This window comes from Onychostoma macrolepis, chromosome 16 (genome assembly GCF_012432095.1).
Source record: "Onychostoma macrolepis isolate SWU-2019 chromosome 16, ASM1243209v1, whole genome shotgun sequence".
Classification (NCBI taxonomy): Eukaryota; Metazoa; Chordata; class Actinopteri; order Cypriniformes; family Cyprinidae; genus Onychostoma; species Onychostoma macrolepis.
Window position 1 is genome coordinate 5701445 of NC_081170.1, and position 17292 is coordinate 5718736.

Below are 17292 nucleotides of genomic sequence, written 5' to 3' on the forward strand. Positions count from 1 at the left end.
CATTAATCATGGTATTGGGAACACTGACCTGGAAAAATTGACCTAGAACGCTTTTTGCCATGGAGATAAGTACCTGAGGAAAACCTGTTTCAGTCATCCATACACATCAACATTTCGGGTTCAGATCCATTTTTTATGCACAACAGGATTAAAAACTATTAAGGAGTGGCCCAAACCATAATAATATGAGAATGAAATGAGAAACAGGAACAAAACAAAAAAAAAAAAGTAAAAAACAACAGCAGCAGTTCTGTGAATGACAGACTTTTATTTCATTATTTAATTTCTTCAAACCTAAAATACAGAAAACATATTTTGATAGAAATATTCTGTGAACTAATACAACAGGTCCTGCTTTCAAAGGTCCAATGGCTTTTATATCCAAATGCTGCCTTAAAAGCTGTAGTGCCATGTTAAAAAATGTGACAATGGGGTTTAAACATATTCAAACGAGCAAGAAAGTAACAAAAATACTTGATGAAACCTACAGTATGCTACACAATATACCTGGTCATCAAAGGCAGACTATTGGCATAATTGAGGTCTCGAGTTTGTCGGGTGAATTGGGATAATCTGGGTCATTTTTGCATGTTTGACTGCCACCTCAACACTTTACATAATCAAACATACATGGTACAGTTAGCATAGACTTTGTTGGCTTGGACACATCGGAGCTTTCCCGACATTCCCAAATGTCCCAGAATACCCTATTTTACCCTAGTGTTTTTCTTGAAGCTACAGGAGATAAATTCCTGTATTTAACAAGACGCATGTTGTGCTTGACACGGCAACATTCTGTCTAGATGTGCTGATTATTTGGATGCAGCTGAGAAAAGCACGGAAAGTGAGGGTTATCTGGCTGGTTTCAAGTGCCTCTTTCAAGTCTTCTCACCTCAACAGAGACCTAAACGCAAAAATCAACAAGACAAACAAAATTTCACCTCAGTCATCAGTTCCACAAAATGCTCCCGAGAGTTCAGTTGCCTGTCCTACTTTGGCAATGGCTTTCTCTCCAATGAGTCCTCCAATGAGTCCTTCTCTTGGTTGTATTTGGGGTGAAATACAAACCCCCAACCAAACAGACAAAATCTTGACTCTCCCATTAATACAAGTGGTTTTCGAGGTCCATCTAATAGCTGTTCTAATAAAGTTTTGGCATCAGCTTTAATGGCTTCTGGTTGAGTCAAAATCAGGAATGGACGTTCTCGTTCAGTCCTCGTTCATAGAAAACCTCTGTAGGAAACAGTTTGGTGTCTATATGAGTGCTGTGGTCCATTCCCCTTGACGGAACAAACGGCTGGTGCTTCAGGTAAGTGAGCAGGTGATGATGTGGCAGAAAGGGGCGTGGCTTGCTGACAGATTCCCTGTATCGGCCATGACCCCATGGCAGCGGGGGTGTGATATGGATTATGGGGGTGGGATCAGGGCCCGTTCTCGTTGTAATGGAGTGAGATGGGCCGGTCTCTCTGGACGGGCATGTAAGGCCAGTTGTAGCTGGAGCCGGAAAGCAGCATGTCCCGCAGCAGGGTCTCAATGGGCGTTTTGCCTACCAGTCGCACGAAGAACAGCTGTTCGATAACAGGAGAAGAAACGATGCGCAGGGAGGGTAGCCGTAACAACAGGCGGCCGAATCGGTTGGGTTGATTGGGGTATTGGTTCCGCACGTACTCCTCAAGAGCGCACTGGGACTTTTCCTGGATGCTCTCCACATGGGCCACATCAGACAGACCCATGGCATCTGAAGAAGTAAATAAAAACAGATGGGAAAATTAAGAAATACTGTACTACAGTATTTATCAACCCATCTATCCATCCATCCATCCATCCATCTATCTATCTACGAACTACCATCTATCTATCTCTCTATCCATCCGTCCATCCATCCATCCATCCATCCGTCCATCCATCCATCTATTAACTCCTGACTTAAACTGGATTGTGGGTTCTTACTGAAAAGACACATCTGAAATAATAGTGTGTAAAAATGCAGATTTTAAGGCAAGATCCCATTCGCCATTCTCTCTATCACGCTACTTATCACTGGTGTACGCGTACACTTAATCCTGCTGAGCTTCAGTTCTGATAACAAAAGATTAATTGCTTCATATTTCTATGAGGGCGAGGATACCCGCTGAGCAGGACACAACCGCCACTTCTGTCCCATGAGTCCAGATAAAGACATGTATAGTTACGGTAGGCAGCGTTTTGTAAGGGGGGCACTGATGCGTCAGTCCCTGGCGTAATGTCAGCGGTGACAAGCTTTGCGTGCTTCTGCGCCAGTCCCCCTCACACTGGCGTTGCACGGCAAAGGCATCCCCCTCTCTCTTTGTGTTTCACAGTGTGAACACGCGCTGGGAGCTGCCACCGCACCGCGTCGGGCAATCGGGGTGACTGGCTGACATTAGAGGCCTGTCGGGTGATGTGAGGTGATAGGAGGTTTGGGCTGAGGCTATGGGCCACAAGAGTTTGTCTGTCCCTGTTAGCTCATGCCGGCGGATCCCGGCAGGGGGTGGAGGGGGGCTTTGGCTGGAATTGCAGGATGGATCACATTGATGCCCAAGGCTACAGAGGTTATGTAGGTCACGGCCAGACTGAAGCGAATCCCTCTTGCTGCAACTCAGCATGCATAATTCAGTCATGTTGGTGAAAGTTGAGGTTGGGCGGGGGGCTGCTTGCCTGGTTTCAATAATAGATGGAAGCGTGAAGGATTGAGTGATAAAAAAAACGAATCGAGAGCGGTGGGTTCAGCCATCCATTTGGAAAAGTGCAGGTCTGGTCTGGAAAAGGGTTTTTGACAGGTAGAGCAGGGAATCAGAAATCATCTAAACCAGTGGGCAAGACATCTCTGAGTCTGAAGCTCTGTACCAAAAGCATTTGGCAGCGGCATGGGAAATCCTGCCAGTCGTGAATGTTTTGGGTGTAACACGTTATTTGTACTGTAACGTACGTTATGTAATCTGGTACCCTTTCTATTTATTTAGCTTAGTTAGTAACAAACACGATTGGAAACCTCACAAAATAGTCAGGTCTACTGACAACTAGACCTAAACAGGTCCAGGTGTTTTTTTAAATGGTATTATTGGGGTGGAAAATGTGTTTCTAAAATGGAATCATACAGTAAATACTAATCAAACAAAGTAGCCATTAGGTTAGTTCTTACCAGAGGTGAAGAGTACGATGGACTTCAAACAGGAGTATTCGGCCGTGTCTACCTGCAGGGCTTTCAGTTTCTCCACCTGCTCTTGGAAGACACGTATGTGGTCCATGAAGGCCACCACTCTTTCGGCTGACATGGGGGAGGCATGTAGACCAGCAGCGGCCAGCAGGGGCGCTACATGCAGCGGCATAGAGCACTGAGCAGCATTTAGAACGAACAGCTCACTCCACGACATACGTAAGAGCGCCACCTACACAAAAAAGGAGATATTGCAACAGATGTTTTTTTTTTTTAAATATGAAAAATACTGAAAAAATAAACCTTAAAATATAAAATGTGAATAGAAACGTGTTTCTTGTTTAAAGTCCTAAAGAATAATAAAATATGTAGCAGAAAATTTACATAAATTTAATCCAATTATATATTATTTAATGAAACAAAAAACATCGATGTATTTTATTATATTGCTGTCATTGTTAGCAATATACTACTCACAGCTGTGTATTACAGTCATTTTATCTTGGTCAAGTGGGTTTCAGGAAATTATCCCTCATCCATTGTAAAATCACAATAATGATTTATTGCTTTAATTTAGTTTCTTAATAGATGTTCCAGACAGTGCATGTTACTCCCAAGAAAAATGTTTTCTCTTACCACTTTTGTTATCAATTCAATAAATAAAATAAAATAAAAATATTTGAAAAAAAAAAAAAAAAAAATATATATATATATATATAAGTAAAAGTTTCTAAAATAAAATACATTTATTCATTTATTTATATATATATATATATATATATATATATATATATATATATATACACACACAAAATAAAAAGTTTAATACAAAAAAATGTATTAAGTAAAAATTAACTTGATTTACCTGGTCCATGAGCTGCAAGTCAGGAAAGAAAGGGATGTTCTTCGCCCACTCCACAGCGCTGAAGAGCAAACGGGCGGCCAATTCACAGATATTCTCAATGCCCATTAGGTTGTTGGACTGCATGCACTGGGCTCCATAGCGGGACGTGGGGTACGGCTCAGCCCGTAGGAGCAGAGAGATGAAGCCTGAGAGATACGGCTGCCCGTTGTATGGGTCACTCCCGTTGCTCAGGTACTGTCCTGGGCTGGACTGCGAGTTGGACATACGACCCCTTTGCACAGCTGACGAGGAGAAAATAAAATGCAAAGAACCATTAGAAGAGGATATTGATGTGTTTACTTGCAAAAACAACCAAATTCATCCGCCACAATAGATCAAGTGCCCTTCTGCTTTCTAATGTCTAAGCAACTGCAGTCATAGCATCTGTGAAACCCATCAGAGAGATGCCGACCCCTCTGCTATCCATCAGTGAGTAATGAGTGAGTGAACACTATGGGCGAAATGGTGTTTTTCACACTTCTTCAAACAAATGGTTCAGCCAGAGGCGAAGGGCAAAACAGAGGCCATTCCTGTAACGATGTAGCTCAGTGCCCATTTGGGAAACACCTGTTTAACTATCCTGCTGTCTGGCCAATAACTCCATTTACTATAAACCAGAGGGAGCATGAAATGAGCACAGAATGAAAAAGAGACTCTGTGTGTGTAAGAGAGAGTGACAAAAACCCAGAGGAAAGTGTTATTGCTCAGAGGTTTCACAGACATAATAGAGTTTCGTGGAAGTGTCAACTCTATCTCAGTTGTTCCTCATAAATGGCAGACCAGGACCTGAAAGTGTCATTATCGTTTTATTTTAATCATTTGAATAAAACATATTTAGCCATCGGCACATGCAAACCCTGAATCAGATGAATGGTAAGGGGGAGTTAAGGTTGAAAGAATGACTAAACGAGGAACAAGGTGCTCAGATATTACAGATGTAGGCAGATCCAGGCCGATTAATTGACCGATATTTGAGATTGTCAGCATCAGCCCACCAATCAGGTTAGGTCATCCGGTGGTACAAACGCCCACAATGACCAACAATAGAGCCACTCAGTAACCTCTAGCTAGGAAATCACACAATATCAGGACTCACAATAAACATTAAAAGGAAGGAAAAAGTCCACAGGACTCTCATTATGATGTGAAATACAATCATAGTTTCCTTTAGGAAGGGAGAAACAGAATGGTGAGGATTCAGAAACTTTTGTTTTGGAAACTGCAGCTACATAATAAATGCTTCAGCAATGTGTATAATTTACAACTGAAGCTTTTCCTATTCTTTGTTTTATACAGTTAACTAGTGAAAAATGTTTTATAAATGTCATTTGTGAACAAACAATAGTACAGTTATTTTAAATAAATACGCTCGGTACAATTTTTTGAAAGGAGTCTCTTTTGCTCACCTAGGCTGCATTTATTTGATCAAAAATACATAAAAACAGGAATATTGTGAAATATTATTATGATTTAAAATAACTGTTTTTTATGTTAATATATTTAAAAAACATTCTTTTTCCCTGTGATGCAAAGATGAATTTTCAGCATCATTACACCAGTCTTCAGTGTCACATGATCCTTCAGAAATCTTTCTAATATGCTGATTTGCTTCTCAAGAAACATTTCTTGTTATTATTTTTTGCTGCTTATTATTTTTTAGTGGAAACGGGGAACATTTCAGAAGAACATCATTTATTTGAAACTGAATTTTTTATAATAATGTAAAGTCTTTGCTGTTTTTATAATTTTTTTTTCTGGACCTTTTTCTCACATTATTGCTCTCTCTGCATAAAGCAGAACAGAAAACCAGGATGGAAAACTGCAAAAAATGAGCAAACTCAAGCACTCTAACAGCATACATTCTTCAGAGCCGAAGTTGAACTGCATTCTTATGAAGCTCTGATAAATCAATAAGTGAATGTGCTTCACGTGTGTCAGAGGATTAACACTTGACTCACACTCAGAGGTCAAAAGTTACGGTAGCTGGACTTTCCTGTTCCTCGTGTGTTTTCACTGTTTGTCGTTCTCTGCTGAAACTGGTTGTGATGGAGCTCTGGCATACCATAAGACATAAAGGGTGGGGACAGGTGCACAATATTTGCTGAGCAAAAACGTGTGACATTGGGTGTTTCTGCACAAACATTTAATCACTCAGGTGCACAAATTCATTAAACCATACTGACTGAATTATTTTGAATTAGGAGCAATTCACACTTGAACAAGTAATATAGAAGTGCATGCTTTCACATTTCACAGGTTAAGACATGAACAGTGAAACCAATTGTAGAAATGCATTATTTTACCATTTTTTGGTTTATCATTTTTCTTTTACCACCAGCAGTGTTATTTTAATATTATTTATACAGTATTGATTGATGGTTTGAAATAATTTTCATTTTAGGTTTAAGTGTTAGTTTTTCTGGTGTGTTTTTTTTTTTTTTTTTTTTTTATATTTTATATTTAGCTATAAATAGTTATATTTGGCTTCAATTTATTTCATTTTTAGTTTTAGTAATTTTAGTACTTCAACTTGCCATGGCAATATTTCTATTTCTAATATTATTTTTGTAATTTTAAGTTTTTCATCTAATATTTATATTTATTTTTATTTAGAGGATTTATTTAAATACATTTTTAGTTTTTTTATAGTTTCAGTTAACAATAACTACATGATTATCAGCATAACTGTAAAGTAAAAGCAATGTCTTAATAATTGTTATGCCCCTGTTTTTTAGTTAGATATAGTGAAAAAATGCTTTACACCACTTTTTTTTTCAGTTTTTCAGATTTCTAAAACTTCAAAATCCCTTCATAGAATAAAATATCTAGGGGTCTCAGAGTTTAGAACACAACTGTGTTTGAAGAATCTTAAGGCTTTACATTACACAGCAAATCAGAAGGAAGAGTCACCTCTGCCAGAGGTCACCTGTTTAAACGGGTTGAACAGCAGGATTAGCCAATCGACCAGGTGGCAGAGTGATATTTACCCAAACCCCACAGAGAGCCATCACATTTGGACTTTGCTATGATCCTGTCTATTATTAATGTTTACTTTCCATTGACCTATATGTCACCCTGCACATGGGAAGTGACTGACTTATAGGTCATGGGATGAAGTCACAGTTTCAGCACGTTTCCAGAGACGCTCGGCAGAAGCAGCACATGGTGGACATGCGCTGTTTACTGCATCTGCACACATGCTGCCAACATATAGTCCTAATGTGACATTTTCACATCTTGGGCCATTCTGCATGAAATCGTTTATAAAAATCTTCATGGATTACAAGTGTTATTTTAGTATAACTGAGATATAGCCTGTATGTATTAAGATACAACATATACAATAAATAGTGTATATTTATTATATATTATTATTATTATCATTATTATTGAAGTATTAGTAGTTCTTATTATTACTTTGAATTTGTTTAAATTTAAAAAAAAAAATTATTTTAGTTAGTTATATTTAACCTTTAACCCTCTTTGGTACGCATTATGTTTGAACCATGAAATATATATATTTTTTAAATAAGTTTTTATTACATAAAATAGCTTCAATTATACAAATCCAAAGAGATTTTTGAAAAAAATTTTGGGGGGGTATTTAGGAAAACGTTGCCATATAGCAACAGTGTACCACAATGGAAAATGTCCAAAATGTAGTTTTTCTATTAAATTATGATTTTCTTTTCAATTGAAATGCACATTTCTTTTAAATATTGATGCATCCAATCTTAATTTCTATCAAAATCTGCCATACACATACGGACACATATATACACACACACACACACACACACACACTCATTGTTACACTGTAAAAAGTGACCGTGAATTAAAAGACTGTAAAACGCTACAGTAAAAACCTGCTAAATTGTTAACGGTAAGTTCCCCTATACGGTGAAAAACTGTATTGGACATTACATGTAATTCTACGGTAGTAAACCATTGTTGGAAGTGAAAAAGAACATATAATTTTCAGTGAATAACTTCAGAGGGGTGCGTTACACTTCAAATTTGATGGGTTTTTTTGTTGTTGAAATAACTGTTTCTTCTAAGTTTTTTCTTATCAGTTTTGTAGGTACAAAACAGATTTCAGTACTTCAATAGGTTGGTATACTAACATTATATCAGTTATTGAAATTACGGTATTTAAATGTAATTTTAAGTTATAACCTAAAATGTTGCTACTGTATTTTTTACGGTAAATTTAAAAAAAATTTTTTGCAGTGTACGGTCACTGAAGGCTAACTCATCCTCACTGTCATCACATGGAAGAGCGAAACTCTGCACACTTCCTGTTGCACTTTCCATTTAATATTGCTGTATTCATTTTCTGAAAATAATAAATAATTTTCTTATTCATACATAAATACAACTATACTGCCATAAACACTTCAAATAAATAAATAAATAATTGCAATCATATTATTGATGTTACTATCTATAAAAAATCCCAATGGGGAAATACATTACTTCAATTCCACTGTGGTACCGTGTTGCCATACCTATTTTTCCGTAGGGGTACAGTGTTGCCATGTGGCAACATTGAAATTTTCTCAATTTACAGTAAAACTATGTTAGACAATGTTGATTTGTGAATAAAAATATGTAATTTACTAATCAAAGATGATGCAAAAAAAAATCCCACTTAAGAAGAAATGTTCAGATTGTATTTTATTCCGAATAACAAGGAAATAAGTAGAAATTAATTGTTGCCATATGGCAACTCTGTACCATAGAGGGTTACCATTTTTATTAGTTTTTATTTTTATTTTATTATATATATATATATATATATATATATATATATATATATTTATAGTTTTTATTAGTACAATTTAAACTAAATTAAAATTTTGAAATGTTTCCTTAGGCAACTAGCTGAAATAAAATAAGTTTAATATTGTTTTTTTTTTATTTATCTAATACTAACATTTATTTTATTTCAAGTAATTTACTTACTGCTGCTTACTGGCTCAAGCCAAAAGTTTCCACCCCCAAATCTCTCTATTTATTCTGGTCTCTATATATGGCTCAAGTCCCTCATTCTATGAGATGTTGTATGCCAGCACTTCTGCATGTGAATGTCAGACCTCATTCAGTCCACACTGGTCGTTTTCTAGTTCTGACAAAGGTCACGACCTTGCGCATTGGAACATTCCAGCAAATGCACGTACTTGCAGAAGCCTGTGGAACTGACAAGGCAATCACACTGCTTTCTTTCAATCAGAGGCGCCCTTTGTCAGGCTGGAATGTCAGTCATGTCAAGAGCAGCCGTAAGGTGTAAAAACAGGTAGAGCAATCGAAGAAGAGGGGCGCTAGGAGGACGATCATCTCTGTGAGTCAAGACATGAACGCACTAGCTGAATCCTTCAGATCAATCTGTCTCTTACATTTGCACTCTTAAATAGGTTCTTTATTGGCATTGATGATTCCATGAAGAATCTTTAACATCCATAGAAGCTTTAATAGGAACCTTTATAGTGGCAAAATATTCTTTAGTTTAGATTATTAAAATGTTCTTCACAACAAAAATAGACTAATTGTTCACTGAAAGGTTCTTTGGAGAACCTAAAATGATTTTTGGCTACATTTTATTTTAAGGTGTCCTTGTTACAGTGTAATTATACATTTAAGTACTGAGTAATATTAATTAACTACATGTACTTACTATATGGTTAGGGTTAGGCTTAGGGTTACTTGCATGTAATTATGCATGTAATTATTATTATAATAGTAAATACATGTAACGTGTAACAAGGACACCTTAAAATAAAGTGTTACCTGGTTTTTCTTTGGCATTGCTGCGAAAACACTCTTTTGGAACCTTTATGTGTAGATTCCAAACCAAATTAATTCTTCATTATTTATGAATGAAGAATATTCAAAAAAGTTCTCCCAGAAAAAAAGACAGCATATGGGTTTGTAAAAACCTGAGGATAAGTAAATAATGACAGATATTTCACTTTGTGTTGAGTTGCATCAAAATTGACGCACATCTGGCTTCTTTGAAGCTTCCACAGAACATCCCCAGAAGGTTCTCATGTGGAATCAGGCTGTAAGACCATCTATTTTTAATCAAGAAGGTCACATTATCAATTCTGTCTGAAATCTGCACTAAAAAGTATATGCGTATACATGCATCTGTGTAACCGGCAGCGTGATGCCCTCATTCATTACCAAGCACACGTGATGAACTCGTAGGAGGAGAGAGTGGGATTTCTGAGCGCTGCAGAAAACAAAGAACCTTAGAGAGAAACACGTTTGACCTCATCCGTAACAAGCAAGCCATGCAAAAGTTCACGCATTTCAAGTCTACCAATGACCTATATCAAAGGCATTATCTCTGATATCTGATTCTAAACATAAATTCAGCTTGTTCAACTAATCCTGTCAATCAACGGATATATAAGCATCTCACTCCTGTTGCAATTCGTCCTTCATTCTTGCATCTCCTCAAACACAACTTTATTCTTAATACTTAATAACTGTTAATTACCAATTCTCTATACATTAATATTTCCATCTTCCTTTAACCAGGTAGCACAGGAAGATTTCTTAGAGTATCTTAAAGCCAAATCCATTTATATGTAACACTCAAGGATTACATGAACATGACAATCAACCTGTAATAACCAGGTGCACAGAATCTGATTTATTTTGCACTCATACACTCATATGAATCCATGCATGCGCTGCCAGAAGAAGCCCTTCTGGATATTTTATGTAAAAGTCTATACAGTGTTGAGGACCCCAGACATGACACTCAAGCAGAAACTGTATCACATTCTATGAATATATCATAATATGTATGTAGTTTATTAATTTATCTATGTACTTGTCAAAAACTGTCTCAATTTGAACCTTGGAAGGAATCTTTAGTGCTACAAGACACTGTTCACTATCGTTCATATGTATATGTGAATAACTTAAACCTCATCCACAAGGACTATATATGAGCCAAGTGTTTTGTTTGTTTGGTTCAAACTGTGTTATGACTGCAGATTATCTGTAAAAGCTCAGTACAAGGTGCTTCTCTTTGCAAGTGACTGAATTGCATAATTCAGAGAAGACATCCTTTATGAATGAAAAAAGAAGTGAGGCTGCATGTGTTCCTGTCTATATCTATTTTGTCTGAACAAATGCATTCCACCTGAGTGAAGGAAAAAATGCATATTATTGATTTAAATGAATGCATGTAGACAGGTAAAGCAAACCAATGTCTTGTTTTATCTAAACCGTTGAGGCATCTGAAAAGTGCAAAACATAAAGGCTGTCATTCCACATGATTTCAATGCTTTTACATTTTAGTTTCAAATAAATTCATATGGGGTATATGGGGTAAGTCACAATGGAACCGCCTGCCATAGGCTTTTCTTTAAAAACGTTAACACTAAATCAATTATGAGAGACAAAACAAGATTAGTCAAAATATAATTAATAAATTCTATAAAAAAATGTTTTTTGAATAATAATTCTTAGGACAAGTTCCTTAGTGACAACTAGCCCCGGTCTCCACTATGCATTGGAAAACTAGATGTTGATATTTTCTAATTCAACAGGCCACTAAAAGGAATGTCAAGTGGCTACAGAATATTATAGACCCATATTTGTCATTTAAACTTCCAACATGAAGCTCATCAAAGGTCAACAGACTAGAGAATGAAGAGGTTTTCTTGGGTTCTTTCAGTTTGAAAACATGACTAAATGAATTTTCCCTGCAGTCATTTTCATAACCCAATTGAATGAGGAACTTGGCAGAGCTTTCACTATTAACTGCAGAGGACAACAACTTATCCACCACCACAGAATTAAAAAAAGAACCCTAATAATTGAAATGGACCATTTTTGAGGACAACTTTGCAAAATGCTTATGCCAACAAATTAGTATTTAAACTCCAGAAGTCTCATGTTAATCTGCAAAGAAGGGAATGTCTTGTTTCATTTGTTAAAAAAAAAAAAAAAAAGTCATATTGCTGTTGAATGTTATTTGGACAATTAAAAAGCAAATAGCTGAGATTATTCAAATTCGAAATTATATTTTAAATAAAATAATTATTAAATAGGTACATTATTAAAATAAATCGCTGTTGCAATGAGCATTTAAACAGAGGCTGAAGAAAAAACAAATCTTTCCATCACTACTCATGAAACAAACATTCATTAATGGTTATGTTTATCATTCTTATGAAGAACTTTTTGTTTTTGTTGTTGACATTGGGTTCTTTAGAGATAAAGAGAGTTCTTTGAGCAAAAGTTTTCGATGTTCCATTGTAGGTTCTCCACATTAGCGCATGGTTCTGGGTTCTCAAAAGCGCTCCTAAAGGTACATATGCTTTACAAAGAACAATAGAATAAAGACATGTTTGAGGAACTTTGCCCTCAAACACCTTTACGGTTCTAGGTGAAAACTTTAGACTTTAGATCACCTTAGACATCAACATAGTATTCTGTTTGAAAGAGATCCCTTATTGATGTGTAGTCTATATTATTTTACACTTGTTACAATAATTGTAGCAACTAAATGTTTTGTGGAAAATATGGTTACAATAAAAGTTCCATTTAGAACCCAAATTTCATAGTGATGTTTTTTTGGAAACTCATCTACTGGTAGAGAACAAACTAATGATCCAAATATCACAACAATAACTTTTTTTAATCTTCGAAGATCTATATAGCCAAGCAACTCAAGAACCTTATGCAACCAAAATTATTTTTATTAGAAGTAAGCTTGTACTTATTAAGTAGGCCAATGGTTTGTTTTTGTTTGTTTGTTTTTTAAATAATGTTCCCTAGCTTCATCTATATTATTTGAATCATTTTTTTGAACATTTCTGTTCAGGTTTATCCTACTACAGGTTTTTCAGAACTGCATGCAGCAGTTAAGCACTGTCAGGTCTTACCCTCTCTCCTCATTCCGACCTTCAAGCACTTCTTCAGCCGGCAGTACTGGCACTGGTTCCGATGGTGCTGGTCGATGGGACAGTCGCGGTTCCCCCGGCAGGTGTAACTCAGGTTCCGTCTGACCGAGCGCTTGAAGAAGCTCTTGCAGCCCTCGCAGGTAAACTGGCCGTAGTGTTTGCCGCTGGACTTGTCCCCGCACACCATGCAGTCCACGTTGGGAATTTTGTCCCCGGAGAGCGCGTCGTTGCCCGGGGTTGAACCAGAGGGAGTTCCCGGTGTCCCGCCGGGCTCCTGACTGCACATTTGCAGCTGGGAGCCGGGATCAGCCGAAATGTTCTCTTGCCACTGATTTACTACCATTGCCATGCTATCCCGCAACACTTTCTGTGGTAACGACCGATACAATGCGACTCGTTTCCAGCGGGGAGGAGAGTTCAAACGATCCTGAAGGACGCTTGAGGAGATCTCACCTCCGAGATCTTCCTACGACAAAACTTTACTTATCTACTCAGAGGAGGTATCGGAATATTTACAAAGTAAACAAGAAGGTGGCATAATTACTGTGAGAAAAATCCCGAATGCATGTTCATCTTGGGAAGCTCCGGATACTGTCAATTTTGCGCGATAATGTCCGAGCGAACAGGAGAAGACCATCCGTTTGAAACTTCACGATCTTCTCGAAATCCCACTTGTGAAGTTTTGCTGTCGCGATCGTAGGTATTATTAGCTATTTAAAGGAAAAGACAAAACAAAGAGCGCTTTCCGATCATCATACTGATATGGTACCAAATCGTAATCTTCGTCCAAACAAGAGCGCACGCGAAATATTATTGCGAAAAAAAACAAAACATGTAAATAAAATAAGAATGAATAAACGCTAACAATTCTTTCCGTATGACAGTTCTTTGTACCAGGAAAGTCGCTAAATAATCCGTCAAAACTTGTAGGTTCTGTTTACAAGAGGAGATTCAGCGTGTTTCACTCGCCAGCTGTCTGATTCATCTCTGAGAACCGTAGTTAAGAATTCGGTGAAAGTGACACTAAACAGCCGTGGTTACCGGAGCTCCGCCCACCACACTGCATATAAGGATATAGTGACCATATTAGTAAATGACGCCTTCAGAAGGGGCGGGGCTTGTATACGCTGAGCTTCTCAACTGGTCAGTAGAGGAGATAGAAAAAAAGTCTTTGTCCAATTGGACAAAGGCGCTGCTCTTGCACAATTAATGTGAATTGTTTAACAATCTCAAGCAGAGAGAATCTCAAGAGATCTTGAGAAGAGACATGAACACTGATTATTTTTTATTATCATTACCAGAGACTGGAGTAGCCTACTATAAGTGGAAAATGTGAATTATTCTGTTTTAACACTTTATTTCATAACGTTCTGTTTTAGAACAAATGAGTCAATGCTACATATGGACAGTTTTTATTAAAAAGAAAACTACTGCACATTAAAAACTTTTTTTTTGTTGACATATTTACTCATCAGATCAGTTCATTCTCAAAATACAAGCAGAAAAAAAAGATAAAATTTATGTTACATTTCAGTAAGAATACATTCAAAATGTTTGCATTCAATTTTGTCATAAAATCCAATACATAAACATGTTTGTTTTGTACACTTAATTATTTCAGAAGAAAATAAATAAATAAACAAAACTAAATGTGGTGACGTCTACTTAATTATAATGAGAGAAAAAGAAAATGAAGGGATCTGCATGCATATTTTTATTAGTGCGTTGTGGAGGTGTTAGAGTTTACACCATTTGACAAAGACTCCTCGCAGGAGTCTTCACTTCTGTTAGTTTAGTCTGTAATGAGCATATTGGGAAGCTGTTAATGCACAAAAGGCCACAAATTACAGTGACAAGCACTGGGCTTACCATTACACCTAAAAGCTGTGAAGAAGCGTAGAAGTTAAAGGCACTGAACTAACTAACTGATGTCACAACTATTTAAAATCTTGTTTATATGCAAATTAAAATTGGCAACTGTTCTAAATGACACAGAGTTACTTTAATAAGAATTTATTGGGGATTGTGTTAAAAAATAATTTGATTGTGCATATTCATGTAGTAAATGTGGACTTAATTACAGAATTAATTTATCTAATTTTTGACAGGTTAATGAAAATTAAGCTGTATACATTTGCCAAAATACAACATTTTTAAGCCCTGCTCGTTTTTTGTAACGTCTCCAACTGATTTCAGACAGAGAAGGTAAAAAAAAAACTTTTGCAATATCATGGAGATTTTATGAAACTACATTTGTTACATTAAAAAATTCCCTAATACTGTGAAAATGGAAAATAAATTAGGATAAGAAAATTAACTCGTAACTTAATTGTTAAAAGTAATCATTATGCAACAAGCTCTAAATGTGATGGTTTTGTTCAAAGAGATTTTTTTATTTTTATTATTTCTTTTAAAACAGTTTAAGAGCACCTCAGTTCCATAGCGATGCATTAATATTTTCCCATCTCCGTCTCAGTTGGAAATTTCCCTCTGTGAGTAAGTGCAGTATTCCATTAAACCAGTTTAAACAGTTATGCCTCCCTCTCTGTCCGACGTTACATGCAAAGTAAACACTCATCTTTGTGTTGATGCCTTAGCAAAACCATAGCAATAAAACAATCATAACACTGCCAGCATTATTTACAATGAGTTAAAACATGTTTAAATATGAAGCATATAGTAAATAAATGGAAATGAAAGAAAATAAATTATTTACATACTCACAAAACATATGGTCCCCAATTAGGCAGCATGCAAAGAAAAGAACTTGATGTTATTGTTATCCCTGTTTAGCACGACACTTCTAGCGCTAGAGGCCATAAAGTTGGCCTTTAGCTTAGCTTAATTGTTGTCACATGTAACCCTACCTGTCCTCCAATTAGCCTTTTGACTGGCTATTAGATCATTCTGTGGCATAGAGACAAAGGGCGTTATTTGGTGATTATGTGTAATTTTATACAGTGATGGCATTTAAAATGTCCAAATGAAATGAATTTAGCTTTTTAATATCATTCACTTGAAAAATCGCACATTATTTACTCACCCTCATGTTGTTCCAAAACCCGTATGCTGTTATTTTTTCCGTGAAACACAAAAGGAGGATTTTTGAAGGATCGTCACACAGATCTTTTCCATATAAGGACAGTTTATAGCCTGTCAAGCTTAAAAAGACAAAAAAACAACATAAATGTAGTCCATACAACTTGTGCGCTGGTCAACTTGTGTCTTCTGTGGTCATAAAATAGGAAAGAGACCAAGAGTTACAAACAATGTGATCCGTCATCAGAACTTGAATCTGAATGGGAATAAAAAACAACATACAGGCTTGGAACAACATGTGGGAAAGTAAATAATGGAAAAATCAATTTAAGCATTGCTGAATCTGCTATGTTTAAAAGGTGGAGCTATATCAAATTGTATGATCATCACCAGTCCAGTACAAACATCCATATGTCAGATGCATCTCTGGCTCTGATTGATTGTCATGATAAATGCACAGGGAGCTCATGCCTAGTATGAGGTGACTGATGACTGCAGCAACTGGCACAGTGACTCCCAGATTGAGGTCAGGGAGTAAACATGACCACATAGCATGGCCTAGGAAATGCAAAGGCCACCGGTTTGCAGGTTAATTTATGGAAGCTTTGACAGTTTGTGACCCATGATTCAGTGCCCCGTTTCTGACGTGAAAGACAAGCCAGTCCAAAAATGTACCCGTAAACAATCACTTAGGTAACCTGAGTGTGAAGCAAAATATGGCTAGAACGTCCGCTTTCTGAATGCCCAGGGTCTGTTTGAAAGGACAAAGTTAAAGTTAGAGTGCTGAATGATCAGTTTTCATTTTTTCACCTATTCACAGATCAATTAAAAGCTCAGAATAAAGAAGAAATTGTTTTGAAAGTTTTTAAACTTAAAATGTAGAAATGGTCAGCCAAAATATTAAAATGAAATTATTTGAATCTCAAGCTAATATGATGGTTTCACACACACACACACACACACACACACACATTATACAAATATATACATACATATACACCAGTGATGGGAATAACGGCGTTATAAATAAACGGCGTTACTAACGGCGTTATTTTTTTCAGTAACGAATAATCAAACGAATTACTGTTTCCCCCGTTACAACGCCGTTACCGTTACTGACAATAAAATGTGGCTTTATATTATATTATTAGAATTTAATTTTTCAGTTCATCTGAATGGATGCGCAGTGTAGCTGTATTTGACGTACCATAAACTCTAGTGTGAAGGCGCACAAATCGACGTCGCTTTCT

At 36.6% G+C, this 17292-nt stretch overlaps 1 protein-coding gene across 2 annotated transcripts; it reads right to left on the bottom strand.

The window, feature by feature from the left end:
* Nucleotides 1-248: 248 nt before the first annotated feature.
* nr2f5 (nuclear receptor subfamily 2, group F, member 5) lies at nt 249-16332 on the bottom strand. 2 transcript variants are annotated; one of them, XM_058747662.1, is made up of 6 exons: nt 16047-16332; nt 15871-15910; nt 12986-15630; nt 4041-4321; nt 3161-3407; nt 249-1738 (listed from the first exon to the last, which is right to left on the bottom strand). In XM_058747662.1, the coding sequence occupies exons 3-6, from the start codon at nt 13350-13352 to the stop codon at nt 1422-1424; spliced, it is 1212 nt and encodes a 403-aa protein (XP_058603645.1). In that variant the 5' UTR covers nt 13353-15630; nt 15871-15910; nt 16047-16332; the 3' UTR covers nt 249-1421. The 2 variants fall into 2 exon arrangements, with proteins under 2 accessions (XP_058603645.1, XP_058603644.1); XM_058747661.1 differs by having other exon boundaries at nt 12986-16332.
* Nucleotides 16333-17292: the final 960 nt, after the last annotated feature.